Source organism: Atractosteus spatula, chromosome 23, assembly GCF_055471065.1.
Source record: "Atractosteus spatula isolate fAtrSpa1 chromosome 23, fAtrSpa1.hap1, whole genome shotgun sequence".
NCBI classification, from domain to species: domain Eukaryota; kingdom Metazoa; phylum Chordata; class Actinopteri; order Semionotiformes; family Lepisosteidae; genus Atractosteus; species Atractosteus spatula.
The window spans coordinates 17,565,947-17,583,223 of NC_142728.1; the positions used below are offsets into that span (position 1 = coordinate 17,565,947).

Consider the following 17,277-nt stretch of genomic DNA (forward strand, 5'->3'; position numbering starts at 1 on the left):
ACACGAGGAAGGAAAAACTTTTACACAAGAAAGAGCCGTAGAACCTCAAGACAGCACTTCAGCAGAGAGTGTGCTCGTGGATAGTCCAGACCCAGAGTTAGCTGGGAAGGGGCACTGTCAGATCACGGTGAACAGAAACACAGCAGACCTCCTACACGAATAGGCTGCTTCAGACAGATACAGACAGAAGCCAGAGGGAGCCTTCGACATGATGACATAAGAAAGAAAATATCTCTCTGAATTTCTGTTGATAATAATCCTTCAACACTAGTAAAAACTTACCTACGTCCTGTATTACTAGTTTAAAAGACATCTTGCTACATGGGCAGCAAAGTTTTGGTGATATGCTGTCAGGACATGTAGCCACTCTCATGTTAGTACAGAACCCCCAGGTTGCTGGGCGTTGCTGTCTGTAGCAGCCGAACTCGCTCTCGGTGGTGAGAATGAACGTGTCTCATGCCAGTCACATGGGCTCCAACCCCACGCTGCTTGACACTGAGGACTGGGACTGGGCCAGTACCATCAGCATCACCCTAGAAAGACAGATTGCGATGATGAGAAAACTGTTCCGCTCAGGCACAGAGGAGCCAAGGGAAGTGACCTGCAGTCTGGCTCCAGTATTCTCATGTAACTGCTATGCTCTGGCCAAATAGTTGCCAAAACAAACAGACGTCTACTTTGAGAGAGTCTGGTCTGAGCATCTGAGAGGTAAACTGAGTAAAAACTCTGCAAACAACTTTGAAAACAGTTTGTCGCAGAGCGTTGAGGGCTACGTGTGACAAGAACTTAAAACACTCCAACAGTGCAGAAAAGATGCTTAAACCAAAAGAGGACAGCTGACTCTGTTCACCAGCTGCTGCAGAGCCAGACAGCGAGCTCACGAAGGAACAAGCTGACCGACAGGCACAGAGACGGAGAGAGCTATTGGACCTGTTCTGCTTGCTCTGTTCCTAGGAGAGCTCTGTGTGTGAATTATGCTGGGGCCAAGATTTAACTAGAGGTGTGGCCAGACAGGCCACTGCAAGATATTTATTTAAAAGCCATTAATTCAATGCAATTAAGTTCAGCAGGTTAACGAAACAAGACTCTGCGTCCCTCAAGGTCTGGTGATGCACATCGATTCACAGGTAGTGAAATCAGACCTGCTTAGAACTGGAACTAGTTTCTCGCACCTTCTGAAGCGAACTTGGGCAGGAAGTCACAGTATTTACCACAGTTACTGTAACAGTGAGGCCCATGAACAATTCCTGTTTATCCCCCAGTGCTGTATGTATTTTGTGGCATCTTTCTTCCTCATACATTCTATCAAGAAACAGACACTGGAGGTTTTGTGCCCAAACAGTTCACAAGGCGCACTTCCACAGGAGCTGTTTCTACTGGGCGGGGACACCCTGCTCCTAGCCATGGTTGCGAACAGCCCCCAAGGCTGTTGTTTAGCTTAGTACTGTATGTAGCCACAGCACACTGGGCTGATCTGTTAAAATAACAATTGTGACACGCAGCTTTCCACACTGTGAGGTTGCACATTGCAGCAGGAAATGACATGTTTGTGCAACACTGGGGCGATTGTGAGCAACCATACGGCCAGCTTCCTGAAAGCCGAGAGCGCTTGTTTCGGTGTCTGAGTGGTTTAACCGGGTACTCCAGCAGCAATTTACAGCTCCGAGTGCACTGCTGAATATCGGCTCCAGGCAAGCAAAGCCCAGCGTCTCACGCAGCTTTGTTTTCACTTTTGTGTTGCTTAGAATCTGAATTTTAGTGATATCACGCGAGACACAGAGCAGGACCAAACACTGAAATGCGCGCTATCGTAATTTCTTCGAAAAGTTTCCATGTTTTGTTGAAGTATTTGATTCTGAAGACATGGTTAAAGAACAGACTAACCGCTGCAACATGAAATATACACACAATAGACATGGAAACTGGACTTGTACCTTAGGCCTCTGCGGCTAGAGTCGAATGTGTTGATGAGTCTCTAATAAAGCGTGCATTGCCAGAAATTATTTTCACAATTCGTAAACATAGCTCCCGTCTCCACGTTCTTATAATGATTTTAAGAATCTCTTTGTGCTTGCTGCGAGGGCCGACGGAAAGATTTCTTCCAAGCTTTGCATACTTGCAAATTAAGCATTTCATTGCGCTTATGCATATGATAAACTGAACTTAAACAAGAACGCTATGAAGACCGGTGTCTACAGCATTTGCGGAAAGCACTCCTTGACTTGACTTCAGAAACTTTATGATACACAACACGAATAGTAAAACACAGACTGCCCTAAACTCCAGTGGAGTAATTACTACACAATTACCTACAGCTGTTATAGCTGTGACTTTAAAGTACAAGTAACGGCTGTGGTTTCTAGCTCGTCTCTAGCGCCATCTAATGACTACTAGTGTTGAAAGCTCAGAACAGGTCCCTGCCATAGGTACTTCAGAGTCCTGTGACTCAGGAAAAATCCCAAAACCAGATAGAGGATAGCAGTCCTGGTGATCAAAAACCTTTCCTGTGAACAAAAGAGTTGTTTCTCTTCCTAGAATATCCTAAGTAGCAGAAACAGTTAAATATTATCCTTCTTCGTTAAACATTGTGCACCGTTTTAAGAAATCAAAAGATCAAATGTTTCCACAATCAAAGACAGGCTCAAAGTTAGTTAGGCCCATGTTAGTGCTGGACTGTCGTGCTGGCTGGGGTGCCCATGTTAATGCAGGACTGTCCTGGCTGGCTGGGGTCCCCATGTTAATGCTGGACTGTCCTGCTGGCTGGGGTCCCCATGTTAATGCTGGACTGTCCTGGCTGGCTGGGGTCCCCATGTTAATGCAGGACTGTCCTGGCTGGCTGGGGTCCCCATGTTAATGCTGGACTGTCCTGCTGGCTGGGGTCCCCATGTTAATGCTGGACTGTGCTCGGATGCTGGGGAAAGTGTTGGGTTTCTGAGTGGCTTCTAAGAGTGAAGCAGCGGCTGTAAACTGATCCCTGTTTCACCTGTTCCCGAAGAATAGAAACCTGAGCCGGTGACAGCTCTCACCCCACCTGACAGCTGCTGCACTAGGGCAGCAGCAGGCCTGGCACCTGATACAGGCAGGTGGGCAGCACACTGCAGGGAGCCTCTCGAGAGCCGGACAGCTGCGATCAGTCCGATCTCCCTCTCCGAGCTGCAGGATGGCTTCAGTCTCAGTCTTCAGACTCGGGGCTGATGGGCACAGGACTCCAGGACTCTGAGCTGCCCAGGACATTTGCAGCTGGGGATCTGGACACAGCGGACATGAGAGAAGGTGGCAGGCAGCCACATCACAACCCCAGAGGGGCTCTGTAGGTCTCCACCGCAGAAGAAAAGGTCAGAAGTAAATGCAGGGAACAAAATGTAGAGGTAAAAATCTCAAATTTGAGCTACATTCAAAACGAAAAACAAAGTAGAAAAAGAAATATGGGGAAAATTCAGGAATGAGGAATCTGTTAATTACTCTCTAATTAGATAAAATATGGATGAGAACTCCACTTGTTTTCACACCATAAAAAAAGATAAGATGACCTCCTACCTAAAAGCAAGCTTTAAAATAATCAGTCAACATTATTCATGGTTGTTTTGTAGCTGCTGTAGGATTGAAACAGAAATGAAGTGCTTGTTGAATTTCTTCTTTCAGTAAGACTGAAACCTGTTTCTGAGATATATTAATGTTTTCACAGCAGTTTCATACAGAGTAGTTCAGTATTAATTATTCAAGAAACGTATTCCAACATTTATGAGCAAAAACTGTACATCAAGTTTTAATGTCTTTTGCTTATAGACTATTGAGATGTTGTAATTGCTAATATCTTTAACTTCTTCTCTGTTGGAGGATACCACACCATTTTCTAGGAAGTGTATCGATAAAAAAGAAGGAAAAATTCCTTTGTTTTGTGACCACTGGTGCTAGAGGTGCAAACAGGGCTGAGGGCTGTCGCTGTGGGACAGTGCTGGACAGGGTGGAAGAGTTTGCTGGACATCTCGAGGCACACAGAGCAGCCGACCAGGCCACACGGATTGAGGGTGACCGCTTGCTTTCCCTGTTTCTCCCCTCAGCGAGGATGCCCCTGGAAGCAGGGGAGGCTCAGCCGGAGACGGCGTCTGCCTCGCAGGGGGCAGCAGAGGGCAGCGTGGAGCCCGCGGCGAAGCACGGCAGGGACAGTCGCAAGCTGGACTGCATCATCTGTTACTCCTCCTTCAACCTGGCCGAGAGGCTGCCACGCAAGCTCTACTGCGGCCACACGTTTTGCCAGGCGTGCCTGCGGCGACTGGACGTGCTGCTCAATGAGCAGCTCTGGATACCCTGCCCCCAGTGCCGCCAGAACACCCCCCTGCCTCGCGGGGGCGCCGGCACGCTGGACCTGGACCTGGCGGCCTTCCTAGCTGCCAAGGCCGAGGCGGAGAGCCAACGGGCTTGCGCACAGCAGGGTGGCGCCGATCCGGAGCGCAAGCTGTCGTCGTGCAAGCAGCCAGTCACACAGCAGCCGCCGTCGGTCTGGTCCCGGGGAACTCCCTCCGAGCCGCACTTTCCCAGGAGCCCCTGCTGCAGGACGTGCTTCTCCTGCTGCTGCGCGTGAGCGGGAGGATCGTCCGGATGCCTTCGAACTTCACAACTCCCCCTCTGTGAACACATCGCACGGTCTAAACACTTTCTAGTCCCAGGAAGACTCCTGACTTTGTCTTGAATGGCTGATTCGTGTGTGATCAATCAACACCCTTTTACTAGTATCGGTTTCTTTGAGCAGGAAGCATCAGGCTGTTTTCCATGATTAAAGAAGGTGAATTCATTTAATGAAACAGGATCAGCTGTCTTGCACTGGACTGTACGTTCATGTGATTAAAGAGCGCCGCTTCGTCCCGTTTTCTCAAGCACACAGTGTCTTGAGGAGTCAGAGATATGTAATAATAGTATCGTTCTTACTTTAGCTGAAACAGGTATCACAGCAGTAACTTGTATGTTGACCATTCTTTAAAAATCATTATAGTACAGCGATGGTGCTGGTTATGTACATACTGTACCGGTGCTTATGTTACTATAAGCCACCACAGCCAGTCATGTTTCCACCTGAGAGGGGAGACTGGTAGAGAGGAGCACCTTGAGAGCAGCAGAGCCTCACAGCAGCTTTCTCTCTCTCTCGTTCTTCGAGTTTAAGGTAAAATCTGTGAGACCTTTGCAATTCACAGCTAGAATTTAGTTAAGAAAATTAGTGTTCAAGCCTTATGGTTGTGTTAGTTTTTACTGCTACTGTTATTCATCATATTGGAGCATAGCTAATGTGAAAGATTTAATCTCTGCATTGTAGATCTTGCTGGTTTTCTTTGTTATGGCTTAAGCTTATCATTTGTTGAATACGCTAGTTTTCTGTGGCTTGTGAGCAAAGGCCCAGGTCTGCAAGACTGTGACATGAGTACTGAGGGCCAGTGTGGTAGCTGTGCACGAGTGGAGCTGTTCAATTGCAGCAGCTCACTGCGCACCTGTGGACACTGAGTCACATGGCCTGAGCACACCTGAGGCCTGTTTCCATAACGACACCCCCTTCCCTCTGCCTCCCTGGAGTCCTGCTCCACTGCGAGCAGCAGTTCAGCAGTCTCCAGCACAGCCAGCACCCTCTCTCCTCTGCAGGTGATTTTTAACTGCTGTCAAGTCACTGATACGATTAGATTTTGTGTTTTTCACTTCACAGCCTGTGAGCTCTTTGCACTCGGACCCCGGGAGCCAGGCCACAAGAACAAGGACAGGTAAGAGCTGACACTCCTGTTTTCTTACACTGCACTCAGAAGAGCTCTGGCTCTCTGCACCAGGAAAGGAGGCAGGCTGGCTCGAAACAGAGGGACAGCTGCTCTGTGTGTGATGGGAGTCTTAACCTAAGAGCTGTGCTTATCTGCGTATGGGGAGCAAGTAATCACTGGGTGTTTCTGCGTGGAGAGTTGTGTGCAGCAGACAGCTGTTCACATGAACACGGTGACCGCTGGGGGCCAGAGGCCAGACTGGGCCTGGCAGGCAGTAAGCCAGTCACACCGCAGTGCTGCCGATCCGACAGTTCACTTCGCACCGAGCTCAGGGGCGACATTTTAAACTGATGGTTTTGGTTACATTACTATTCTGCCCACAATCGCAGCCACAAAGTGCTTCTGAAGAGCAGTCTAATCTCACATTTCTCCATCTCTCATTTCTCAGATATAAGCTGTGGACTGAGAATGGGGACTCGCTGAAGCAGCGTGAGCTGAAGGGTGAAGCTCCTGCCTCTGACCCTCCCTGACAGGATCCCCAGCATCTCTCATCCAGCCCTCTGCCCAGAGAGGCCCTTGTGTGCTACAGCTTTTGTGGAGTGAAAATCAGAATCTCCAAAACCTCTGTTGTTGTTGTGCCCTGCTGGTAAACGCTGAGAGATGAGGGTATTTCCAGAAATACCTGTCTCCACAGAGCCAGCCCCTCCGGGCCATCGCCTGTAAGGAATCACCTGAGCCTGAAGCAAACAGGAGTCGGCTGTGGCAGAAACAGTCCCTCCAGTCTGGAACCATGCTAGTTTACTCTCGGAGACAATCCCTCATCCAGCGGTAGTTTAAGCAGCATTGAACTCATTGAGTGTTTAGGAGTTTGGTTTGTGGACTGGAAGCTGTTCATTTCAGAGTATTCGTATCTGCAGGCTGAACGGAGGGCTGTAATAAGCTATTGGAGTGGCGAGCCGGTCTGTATAGCGCTGGAGACTGAGCTGGCCAGTTGCTCCGCAGGGCAGCCTGAGAGCACAGCGATGTCTCGGACACACCTGCCCTTCCTGAGGCCAGCCGCTGCCCAGCGTAGCTGATCAGGGCACTTGGACTGCTTTTCTGCGGCGCGTTGCCCAGCACAGCCCCGACACCCAGTGTCAGCCATGGCCGAGGAGCCCCCCCCGCCCCAGCTGGACTGTGCCATTTGCTGGAGCCCCTTCGACAACGCCTTCCGGACGCCCAAACTGCTGGTGTGCCACCACGCCTTCTGCCTGGAGTGCCTGGCGCGGCTCAGCCTGGCGATGGACCCCGAGCCGCAGGGGGGGCTGTCCTGCCCGCTGTGCCGCCGCCTCACCCCCCTGCATGACAGGCAGAGCATCGCCGACCTGCCCACAGACCACACCCTGCTGGACCGCCTGCGGCTGGAGGCCCGGCCCGTGGCCCTGGAGGACCGGCGGCTGTGGTACCAGGCCGCCCCGCCCCGCTCCTGGCTGCGGCGCAGCCGGCCCACGGTGTACACGCTCAGCCTGGACGTGGAGCGCCGGCTCCGGGCCGGGCAGAACCAGGTGGGGCCCGGGGAGGACGCTCTGGTCCCCGAGAGCGAGGAGGAGGAGGAGGGCTGCTGGTTCAGCCCTCAGTTCCGTGTCTTCACCTACCTCACCTCAGGGATCTTCGGCATCTTGCTGCTGCTCCTGCTCTGCTTCCTGTGGGCCCGCAGGGACCTGTGGGTGGCACCCTAAGACCGGGGACCTGGATACCCCTCCGGCAGAGGGGGCAGGGGAAACTGCAGGATTCTCCCACCAGCGGCTCCTTCCACAGGACTGCAGAGACCCGTAACCCTTGAGACACAAGGCAGCACCTGCTGGCAGCTTACCTCCTCCTCCCCTGGCCCCCAGAACCCACCAGCTGCGCCTTATCAGCTGCAGCAGCCCGCTGCCACTGCCCGGCCACACAGCAGCCCGCTGCCACTGCCCGGCCACACAGCAGCCCACTGCCACTGCCCGGCCACACAGCAGCCCGCTGCCACTGCCCGGCCACACTGTCCTTCACAGTGGACAGCAGCCCAGTCCCACCAGCTTGAGCAATCAGTGCCCTGATGCGCATCACATGCCCATCCTTAATAAGAGGAGAGAATTCTGGTGGTGAATTATAGCAGACATGGGACAATCGAAGATTTAAACAGAACTGGCCCAACTATCCCCTGTATTTGTGTGCCTAGCTTACATAATGACTATGACTTAGTAAGACATGGGGAAAATGTAGCAAAATGTCACTGCTGTTGTATTCACTGAATGAATGGAGTCTGTTGCACAGTCTGCCTGCTGACAATGGGCTGCCAGCACACTGATTCGCGTAACAAGGGGCTGTGAGTAGAAGAATGAATCCAGAGATTAAGATTCAATGAAGTAACTGCAAGGGAACTGACTGATTAAAGATGTCAAATGCTGGTCATCCACACTCAGCCCTGCAGGACTTCTATAACTCATCAATGAAAATGACCCAATAATGGTCATTCATGATGACAACCATCAGTAATATGTCTTATAGTCAGTCAATAATAAGTCAAACTGCAAATACATACATTCCAAATGTAACCCAATAATGGTTGAGTAATGCACGAAATATACAAAGTATGTTTTTTTAACAAATGTTTAATTCAGTCATGCTGAAAAACTCATGTTTACACAGAAAAAACAAGGGTGCTCATTTTTTAAACTAAAAACAATTGTAAAACTAAAGAATGCTGCTTGATATGTGCTTTCTTTTCATCCATATCCTTTACTTTCTGGTATTCTAAAGAAAACAGCACAGCAGCAGCCGCGTAAGGCTGGATTAACACCCACTGTCCACAAGAGGGAGCCGTTGTAGCATTAATCAATGAGATGTCCAAACCCTTGTTCTGTCCCCTGGCTGCTCAGAGCCAGTAGGGCTCGCCATGTGAAAACCCCGGACTATTTAAAAAAAATAAATTCAAAAGCCTGAAACCGACCGTGGTTTGTAAGTCTACAGTCAGCTGTGAAAAAAAGGACCTCTTCGGTCTGAGGAGTGGAGACCCACTGAAATGAAGGTGAATTGTTAAGAGGAGACAGTTTCCTTGAGGCATCCAGCTCTGGTCCTGAAGTGTGTTACAGGCGTCTTCACCTGGGTCTGAAGATCAACCTCATGAATTAATAACTCGTCTTTTAAGTAGTTAAAGGCTGGGGTAAGATGAAATAGACACATAGCTCTGTATGGCCAGTGTGGGGAACGCCAGTCTAGAGTCTCTCATACTGGGGTCACAGTCTCCTCTCACTCAGACACCCACAGTTTGAAGGTGCGGTCGTAGGAGCAGGTGGCAATGAGCTGCCCGTCAGGCGAGATGTCAAGACCCATCACCTTCCCCTCGTGGCCGGCCAGCGTCTTGAGGGGCGACCAGCCCGGGTGGCTCCAGACCTTGGCGGTGTTGTCGTAGGCGCCTGTCACGAGGTAGTGCCCGTCCGTGGCTGGAGAGGGAGGGGGAGAGAGAAAGCGAATGTTGAGAGGCGGGTAGGAAAGTCAACAGGTGGGAAAAACGGAGGCTGGCAGAGAAGGAAAGAGGAGCTGAGAGCGCGTCAGCCAGACTCACGCTGGAAGCGGACTGAGGACAGCAGGTTCTGGTGTGCAGGAATTGTGTAAATGCACTTCCTCTGTCGCAGGTCCCACACCTTGCAGGTGTTATCCCCGCTGCCCGTGGCCACATGAAACCTGCGGGCAGGGGCACAGGTTAGCAGGAAGGACACACTTCAACTTCAACTTGGGACACACCCAACTTCAGGCTGTCTCCACAACTCTCTGCTGAACATACACACAGTCCCCGAGTTCACTGTCCACAGCAGGGCATCACCCGGCTGCAGCCGACTCACTGGGCACGAGCAGGGCGGTGCTGTGGCAGCTGGCAGAGGTCACACAGTGTCCGGCTACACTCTGCTCCTGTGGGTGCCTCACTGCTGGGTTCACCGGTGCAGAAAGAACTACTCCAGCCTCTTCAGCCAGGCCAGACTATGCAAGTTACTTGCACCATCTGGGGGTGCTACAGGTAACCCCCCTACTCAGAAACCGTACTCCCACATTACCCGTTGGGCGAGAAATTGATGCTGTAGATCTCCTTTAGGTGTCCCTCCAGAAACATGACACAGCGGCCCGTGCGCAGGTCCCACACCCGGCCGAACGAATCCAGACCCCTGGGGACAGAGAGAGAGGCTGAGGAGAGTGCAGACCGGCTGGAAACTGGGCGCCGGCACGCCGTGCGGCGGGTTCGAAGGGCACGGCGCACGCTGAGCTCTCTCGTACCCGGTGCCGGCCAGTGAGCCATCGGGATGGAAGTGCATGTCGTGGACGCCCTTGCTGTGGCCCTCCTGATGCAGGATTTCCTCCTGGGCCTCCAGGTCCCACAGCCGCCACGAGTTGTCGTAGCTGAGGGTGGGAAGGTAAAGGCCAGGGGTCAGAAAGACGGGCTGACCGTGTGCAGAGCAGTCACGAGCACCACTGACCGCACCGCTGCGGGCTCACCAGGTGGTTCCCAGGAAGCGGCCGGAGGGGTGCCAGGCTACCCGGGCCACACGCATGGAGTGACCCTCGATGTCGGCCACAGGCTCGTCGCTGTGGAGGGGAGAGCAGAGCTGTGTTAGTGACGCAGACAGGGAGGGAGCAGAACCGCGAGGGTCAGACAGAGGAACAGGAGGGCACAGACAGAGAGGGACAGATGTGAGAATCGGGATCACACAGAAAGGGGAGGACCGATGGGAGGCAGACCTGTCCAGGCTCCAGAGCTTGACAGAGCCATCGGCGGCGCAGGACGCCAAGTTCACATCCTTCTCGTCCAGAGACAGTGTGGCTTGGGGGTGGAAGGTGATGGCACCTACGTTGGTGTTGTGTCCTGAGGGACAGACAGAGGCCGTTAGAGTACCCGGCCCCCAAAGTGGACCCCACAGTCTCTCTCTGAAAACCCTGAGTGAAGGAAATCTTGTGAGTTGGACGGCAGACTCACCCCTCATGGTGCGGATGAGGCTGCAGTCAGGGATGGACCAGAGCTTGCACAGTCCGCTCCTGTGGGAAGAGAGACGTGCTCAGGGAAACTCACCGGCACAGTGGACACAGAACCATGCAGTGGGAGACCCGTACCCTCTGAACATGAGTCATTAAAACAATATACAAAGAAACAAGAGGAGTCCATGAAGTAACTCATAACCGACAGGCAGGAAAAAGAGGTATAAGATTGAAAGTGTGTATCGGCTTGGGGCACTGGGGTGTCAGGCACCCTGTCAGCGGGGGGCGCTGGAGAGTCTCACCAGGATGCTGTGACCAGCATTTTGGAGTTGGGGCTGAACTGGCAGTAGGAGATAGACCGGTCATCCCCAATCTGACTGCAGAAATTATTCAGATTCTGAAAGACACAAGTGCAAAAAGACCAGACAAAAAGAGTCAATAACATCAGGTAATTTGCATGGATTTAAAGCATGCCAACAAATCAAGTTTTTGAGTTTGATTGTTCAAGTATTAAATCTTTACTAAAGGAAAATCACACAAAATCAGGAAACTCAGTTTTAAAAAAACAATCTTTTGTACCCCCCCTCCCCCAACACAGAATCACAAACCAGAATCGCAAAGCTACATCCTCCTAAAGACGTGAACCTGCCGCCCTTAGCTCCCGCCTGGCTTGCAGGCCCACCCACCCGAAGTGACTTGTGAAGCTCCTGCTGCCGTGCGGTCCGGGTGGATTCTGGAATCTCCTTCTGGACCCGTGCTGCCTCCAGCCGCTGCATTGTCCTGGGAACACAGAGCACACAGCGGGGTGACCCTGCCACCAGCCACGCCAGAGACTCGCCCCGCCACGACACTGCGACCACAGGACCACCGCTAACTGGTCAGGGGCTGTACAACACAAAGTACTCCTGCCGGACAGACCACTGCTCCTCAACCACTGCCACTGACAAACTGAGACAGTTAGGAATCACTTTAACAGGCTGATAAAAGATGCTGGACTGCAGCCATACAGTATTGTAGGTCAAACAGCAAAGTTCCAGAGGCTGACGGTGCTGCTGCTCCGAGACAGAGGGGGGCTACATGGTCGGGGGCGATATGAATTCTTTTATGTCTCCACAGCTGAGCTTCCAGTGCACTTCCAATCAAAGCCTCTGACAGCAATCAGCAGTGTTATATTAACAGCAGCCAGCCCAACCTGAGACACCAAGACAGGCTGCACTACATGTACAATCAGCACATCCTGCAACAGTGCGCACAACAGTTCTCACAAGAAGATATAAAACAAGAGTTTTCTAGATGAAAAATAAAGTATTTAATGAGCGGGTTAAGTATAACATAACCTGCTACTCTCTCATGCTGCAGTGCATCTAGAAGCAGGATTAGACGCCACTGACGAGTGTAAACAGCCTAGTTTCTCACCTGGGTAGGGAGTATCGGGCCAACCACAGACGGGCCTCCTTCAGACTGGCTGGGCCCTCATGGTACCAGGTCTGCTGGAACTGAGTACGTGAGAGAGAGGGAGGGAGGTTATTCAGACTAAAGAGCAGAGAGTGAGAGTGAAAAGAATAAAAGAATCCTGTCCTGCCCAGCTGCTCCTGTACCTCGTCCTGTGACCGCTTGGATTTGTCGTCCTCCTTCTTGGATTTCTTCAGAGCATCAGTTCCCACCACCGACAGGATGTTCCGCAGCCTGGAGGAGAGAGGAGGCTTCAGCACAGCCGTGATCTCTAGGGCTACACTCCCCGCAGACTGGCACCACAATCACTGTGCCCTCCTCAGCTGACCTCTGCACTGCTGCACCCACCTCTCCCGGCGCTCGGCAGGCCCCTCCCCGAACAGTGTGATGGGCTCCCCCAGGGCACGCAGGCAGGCCTTCACCTCCGCATCATCAGTGGAAACGTTGATCTGCCGAGCACGCTTCCTGCGCTCAAACTCTGCCAGGACTTCCGCCTGACGTTCATTGACCCGCTCCTCCAGCTCCATAGACTCGCCTGAACACAGACAGGGAACCGTTCAGGGCCGAGCACACAGGCGGGGCACTGGCACAGACTGCCGACAGCGTCAGTGACGCGCCATAGCTACAGGCCTTGGCCCAGTGGGGGTTGTGCTGTTTGCTGTAGGATTCTGAACTGCGCACTGACCGCTGCAGATGTTGATGTTGCCGGCCTCTATGCCGGCCTTCAGGGCCTCCCTGCTCGCGCCTCGCGCATCCCCGCGGCCCAGGCGCTCCCGCTCGCGCTCCTCCAGGCTGCCATAGAAGATGCGCGACTTCTTCACCGCGGGCACGTCCTCCTCGTCCGACATCGTGCTCGAATCACTGGACCGCTTACTGGACACAGGGAGAAGGAAGAGATTCGAGAGCTGGACAACACCCTCCGCACAGCACACAGCTGGGTCCAGATCACAGCTACACAAACAAACAGCCGCACTTTCACCCAGGACAGGCGAGAAGAGTCCCGAAGGGGCAGCAAGCCGGAGGTTTCCTGCTGTGTGAATACTGAGAACACGGCACTGGGAGAGCTCTTCTGCCTCACCGAGGGAGTCGGCAGGTTTGTGGTCACCTCTAACATCGCTGTCGACTCAAGAGTCATGAATTACATTTCACATGAGACTTATCAGGACAAAACACTGACTTATAACGTCACATCCCATTTTCTGTCCACTATTAACAAATGGGAGGATATAAAGCAGCAAAATGAACGGGTATTGTGCTGTTATAGGTGTTTAAGGTGACAGTGGCCGCGTAAACTCACAGGTCCACAGGTCCTGTAGCAAGGATGTGTAAGGACTATGCACAGCATGAGTCAATGCGTTTAATGTAACGTTGTTTATTTTTAGTATAGTTGATTTGTACTGTTTATAAATTTTGTAAGTGCGTGTAAAACATAACTGCTTGGATGTAAATCAAGTTTCTAAGAAATCAGAAAGTCTTATAGTTAACTATGTTAAACGGCAGTGGGAGCCAGATTGCAAACAAGGCAGCAAAGGTCAATAACTGTCGGCCCAGAGACATCAAGACCGATCGCATTAGTTTTCACGTTCAAGCCAAATTAAACGTTGAATTCGTTAAGACAAAATGTAATAAAGTAAGTCTACTTTCACACTCTTTCACTCCAAAAAACAGAATCACAAACAGGCAGCGCAACGGGGAAACAGGACGAATTCAAATATTTCAACGCAACTCTGAGGATATCACGAAGAGAGAAGCTACTTGAAGAAAAGTCACATCATTACTGTGTCCAGGAGCGGTGTTTCCGAACAGCAGTGCGACAGATATCCGCGATGAGACGGAGCAGCAGAGCTGAGAACTTAAACACGTGTGCAACCCTGGAGACCTGACCCCAGCTCTGCTCCAGGAACCGCGGACCCCACACACACTGCGGAAACTGCCAATTAATCGCTTCTATTATGAAAATGTATTGAAGTTACAAATACCTGGACTCCTTCTAGACCAAACCACCGCGATGCTGGCGAGAAGAAGCGAGTATTGCACGAGCGCTCTCCAGTGGCAGGCGGACAAACCGATACCGAAGCCGGAAATTGCGTCACTGGTTGTAGTAGCAACCCATTCCGGACGGACAGCGCATTCTGTCGGCCGGGAGGCTTAATAGACTTAAGGATTGTATTTCAAAACATATTTTTCACCCATCGGTTAGTCTCACATATATTACAGAAGATATATCTATCACTTGAGATGGTGCATTGTTCTGACACATCATGTGCCCCAGTATGAACCGCTAACTCATGAAACAAGGGGCTCACTGTAGATCTATCTGGGAGATGTAGTTCATTGTACAAAGGAAGCCCTGTGGATTAAGTCTCATTAGACTACAACTCCCATCTACAGGGGGTGCGCTTCCTTTTATGGTTCACCGTTCATTTCAGCGGGGTCTATATACAATATAGGAGGTATGTGGCGTTTAGGACTACTTTACGTCCCTAATTCTAGAATTTACTGTGTGCTTGCAATAAGAAGAAGTCCCAGTTCCTGTAAATGTGTTTATTCCGTGCCTGGCGGCCTGTGAAGGAACACTTGTAATTTGAAGTTTCGAAACTTGGTTGACTGTTGCTGTTGTCCTCCAGACCTGCTTCTGCAGCCGGGCCGCTGGCAGCCTCTTCACCGCACGAATGACGACGCCCGGCTGCCTTTCTCATCTTTTCTTTATTTTGTTTTCAGCAGCAACGCCGGTTCGGCCGGGACGAGTGAGCGCAGGCTGGTCGCGCCGCGGAGAGCGCCGTGTGAGAGCTAGGTACCGCTCTGTCACTCAGTTTGAGCTGCCTCGTCAGATATTCCCACCTGTAGCAAAGTATTATCTCAGTTTATGAATGTTACGAACACTTGGTTTTATTATATTTATAGGCTAAGATTAATGCAAGTGCTGCTCCTTATAGGCACCGATGTTTATACGTTAGCGAGGCAGTATGCAGGATGTAGTTCAGGTGGGGAGCTGCGTCAGCATGCGTAGGCTGCAAAGGAACAAGTAATAGGTTTATTCCATGCTGAAAAAAAGAAGAAAGAGAACACAACGTTTCGGCCGTGGAGCCTTCTTCAGGTGTCTTCTTCAGGTGTCATACCTGAAGAAGGCTCCACGGCCGAAACGTTGTGTTCTCTTTCTTCTTTTTTTCAGCATGGAATAAACCTATTACTTGTTCCTTTGCAGTATGCAGGATGGGTCGGCTAATTACTGAGTTCTGAACAGCACAGTTTGATAACTGTTAAAACTCTACCCTAGGTATCATATATTCTGAAATTATTAAGGGATTAATAAAATAGTTTTGAAAGCAATAAAGTGCATTAAAGTAATAAGATAAGATCACTTTATTGGCCATATACAATTTCTTGCATCAGGAATTTGTCTTTTTGCATACCTCAGCTTGCTCTCCATGAGACACACAGACAGAGAGATGCTGGGGGTCAGAGCGCAGGGTCAGCCATTTATACGGCACCTCTGGAGCAGTGGGGGTGATGGGCCTTGCTCAGGGGCCCAACGGAGTAGGATTCCTCTGCCGGCTGCGGGATACGAACCGGCAACCTTCCAGCCACAGGCGCAGAGCCTGAGCCACAGAGCCACCGCTCCACCCCTCAGCGACACAGTAGTACAGCAGACAATCAGACAATCTGTACGTGTATTAGCTACATGAGAAAGGCGTGCATGGCCCTCAGCTCAGTCTCCCTGCCGCTCCTGTGTCCAGGACCTGGTACCCGTGCTGCCGGAGGTGGGGTCCAGTCCCCGGAGCCGCTGCCACACGGCCGCCATGCTGCGGAGGAAACCCACTCGCATCGAGCTGAAGCTGGACGACATCGAGGAGTTCGACAGCGTGAAGAAGGAGTTAGAGGTAGGAGAGCCGCTGGAGAAGCCTGCTGCGCTAACACTTCCGTAACCTGAGAACGTGGGAATATAACGTTAACGGCAAGAACAGGCCCTCTGAGATGTGTTTTCCTGTGAGTGGTTCTGTCACTGTACGTGCCTGATTATTAAAGACCCCAGCCTCTCGGCCCGGGTAGGCCTGAGCATGCACGGCTGCAGCGAAGCTCAAGGCTCTGGCAGGCTCCCTGGGGTGGAGGCGACGGATGGCGCTACTGTGTATGAATGAATTGACAGAGCCTGTTTGCCCTCCTCGCCCACAGAGCCGCAAGAAGCAGCGGGAGGAGGTGGATGTGGTGGGCGTGGCCAGCACCGGGGACATGGGCGGGGCTACGGCTGGGGGTGCCGAAGGCAAGACCAGGGAGCAGATGATCAATGAGCGCATTGGGTACAAACCCCACCCCAAACCCAATACCCTGCCCTCCCTCTTTGGAAATCTGCAGTTCTAGGGGCTCCTGGGACACTGCTGTGGTGCAAGTGGACTGGCTACACACAGACCATCTTTCAGACTGTTCCATCACCAGCTCCAGCAGGGGGGAAGGCATTTGTAGCCAAACTGTTTTTAATGCTTCCAAAGCTGGACTGTTTTTTCTGGGAGTGTCTCTTGGTGCTGGATGCTGGTGTACTGACAGCTGAGCCTTGGCTAACAAAGCCACCAGAGTAAAGTGAAAGAACTGGGGGTGGCACAGTGAGAGAAAGGGGCATTGGGGCATTGAGAAAGGGGAGGTGGGTCCTGGCTACAGGGCACTCCATGCAGAGGACTGTACCACCGCTGGCCTGTAGAGGGCGCCAGTATGCAGCCACCAGTGTTCCGAGATTAAAATGCGCTGGAAAATATTGCCGATACCTTTCTAGGAGCACTCGGTTTTTATGGATTTGAATGGAACCGACATTTAACAACACTTTTCTTTCTGAAACAACAAAAAACTTTAACAAGCTTCAGTGAAAGAATGATAAAAGTTTAATATCACCAAATGGCAGTGAAACAAGAGAATGTCTCCCTCACCCAGGCTCAGGGTAAAAAACAACAGGGCCGTGGAAGCAGTGTCTGTGTAGACTGTGGTTATATGCAGTGTTTTATTTTTTAATAGTACAAATAAAACCATCAACATGTTGTAACCCTGTTCTTGTCAGGCAGCTCAGTCTTTCAGCCTCAAGCTGTGTGCTCAGATGCTCTCACGCAGGGCTCAGTAACTC

General features: G+C 51.5%; 4 protein-coding genes across 6 annotated transcripts; 3 read left to right on the forward strand and 1 right to left on the reverse strand.

The window, feature by feature from the left end:
* Positions 1-443: 443 nt before the first annotated feature.
* On the forward strand, positions 444-4,582 carry rnf224 (ring finger protein 224). Its single transcript, XM_088940424.1, has 3 exons — positions 444-606; positions 3,160-3,273; positions 4,062-4,582. The coding sequence occupies exons 1-3, from the start codon at positions 444-446 to the stop codon at positions 4,580-4,582; spliced, it is 798 nt and encodes a 265-aa protein (XP_088796550.1).
* Positions 4,583-6,877: 2,295 nt separating this feature from the next.
* Positions 6,878-7,453, forward strand: LOC148816336 (E3 ubiquitin-protein ligase RNF183-like). Its single transcript, XM_088940266.1, has one exon. The coding sequence runs from the start codon at positions 6,878-6,880 to the stop codon at positions 7,451-7,453; it is 576 nt and encodes a 191-aa protein (XP_088796392.1).
* Positions 7,454-8,344: 891 nt separating this feature from the next.
* prpf4 (pre-mRNA splicing tri-snRNP complex factor PRPF4) lies at positions 8,345-14,219 on the reverse strand. Of its 2 annotated transcripts, none has more exons than XM_088904556.1 (14): positions 14,150-14,219; positions 12,856-13,043; positions 12,519-12,705; positions 12,317-12,404; positions 12,135-12,214; positions 11,405-11,498; positions 11,021-11,115; positions 10,720-10,778; positions 10,485-10,608; positions 10,242-10,331; positions 10,023-10,145; positions 9,806-9,913; positions 9,319-9,437; positions 8,345-9,196 (listed from the first exon to the last, which is right to left on the reverse strand). In XM_088904556.1, exons 2-14 carry the CDS (start codon positions 13,016-13,018, stop codon positions 9,003-9,005), a joined length of 1,524 nt encoding a protein of 507 aa, XP_088760682.1. In that variant the 5' UTR covers positions 13,019-13,043; positions 14,150-14,219; the 3' UTR covers positions 8,345-9,002. The 2 variants fall into 2 exon arrangements, with proteins under 2 accessions (XP_088760682.1, XP_088760683.1); XM_088904557.1 differs by lacking the exon at positions 14,150-14,219 and adding an exon at positions 13,949-14,014.
* Positions 14,220-14,566: 347 nt separating this feature from the next.
* On the forward strand, positions 14,567-17,202 carry cdc26 (cell division cycle 26 homolog). 2 transcript variants are annotated; one of them, XM_088940438.1, is made up of 4 exons: positions 14,567-14,623; positions 14,892-14,964; positions 15,908-16,051; positions 16,344-17,202. In XM_088940438.1, exons 3-4 carry the CDS (start codon positions 15,971-15,973, stop codon positions 16,527-16,529), a joined length of 267 nt encoding a protein of 88 aa, XP_088796564.1. In that variant the 5' UTR covers positions 14,567-14,623; positions 14,892-14,964; positions 15,908-15,970; the 3' UTR covers positions 16,530-17,202. The 2 variants fall into 2 exon arrangements, with proteins under 2 accessions (XP_088796564.1, XP_088796565.1); XM_088940439.1 differs by having other exon boundaries at positions 14,595-14,623; positions 14,895-14,964.
* Positions 17,203-17,277: the final 75 nt, after the last annotated feature.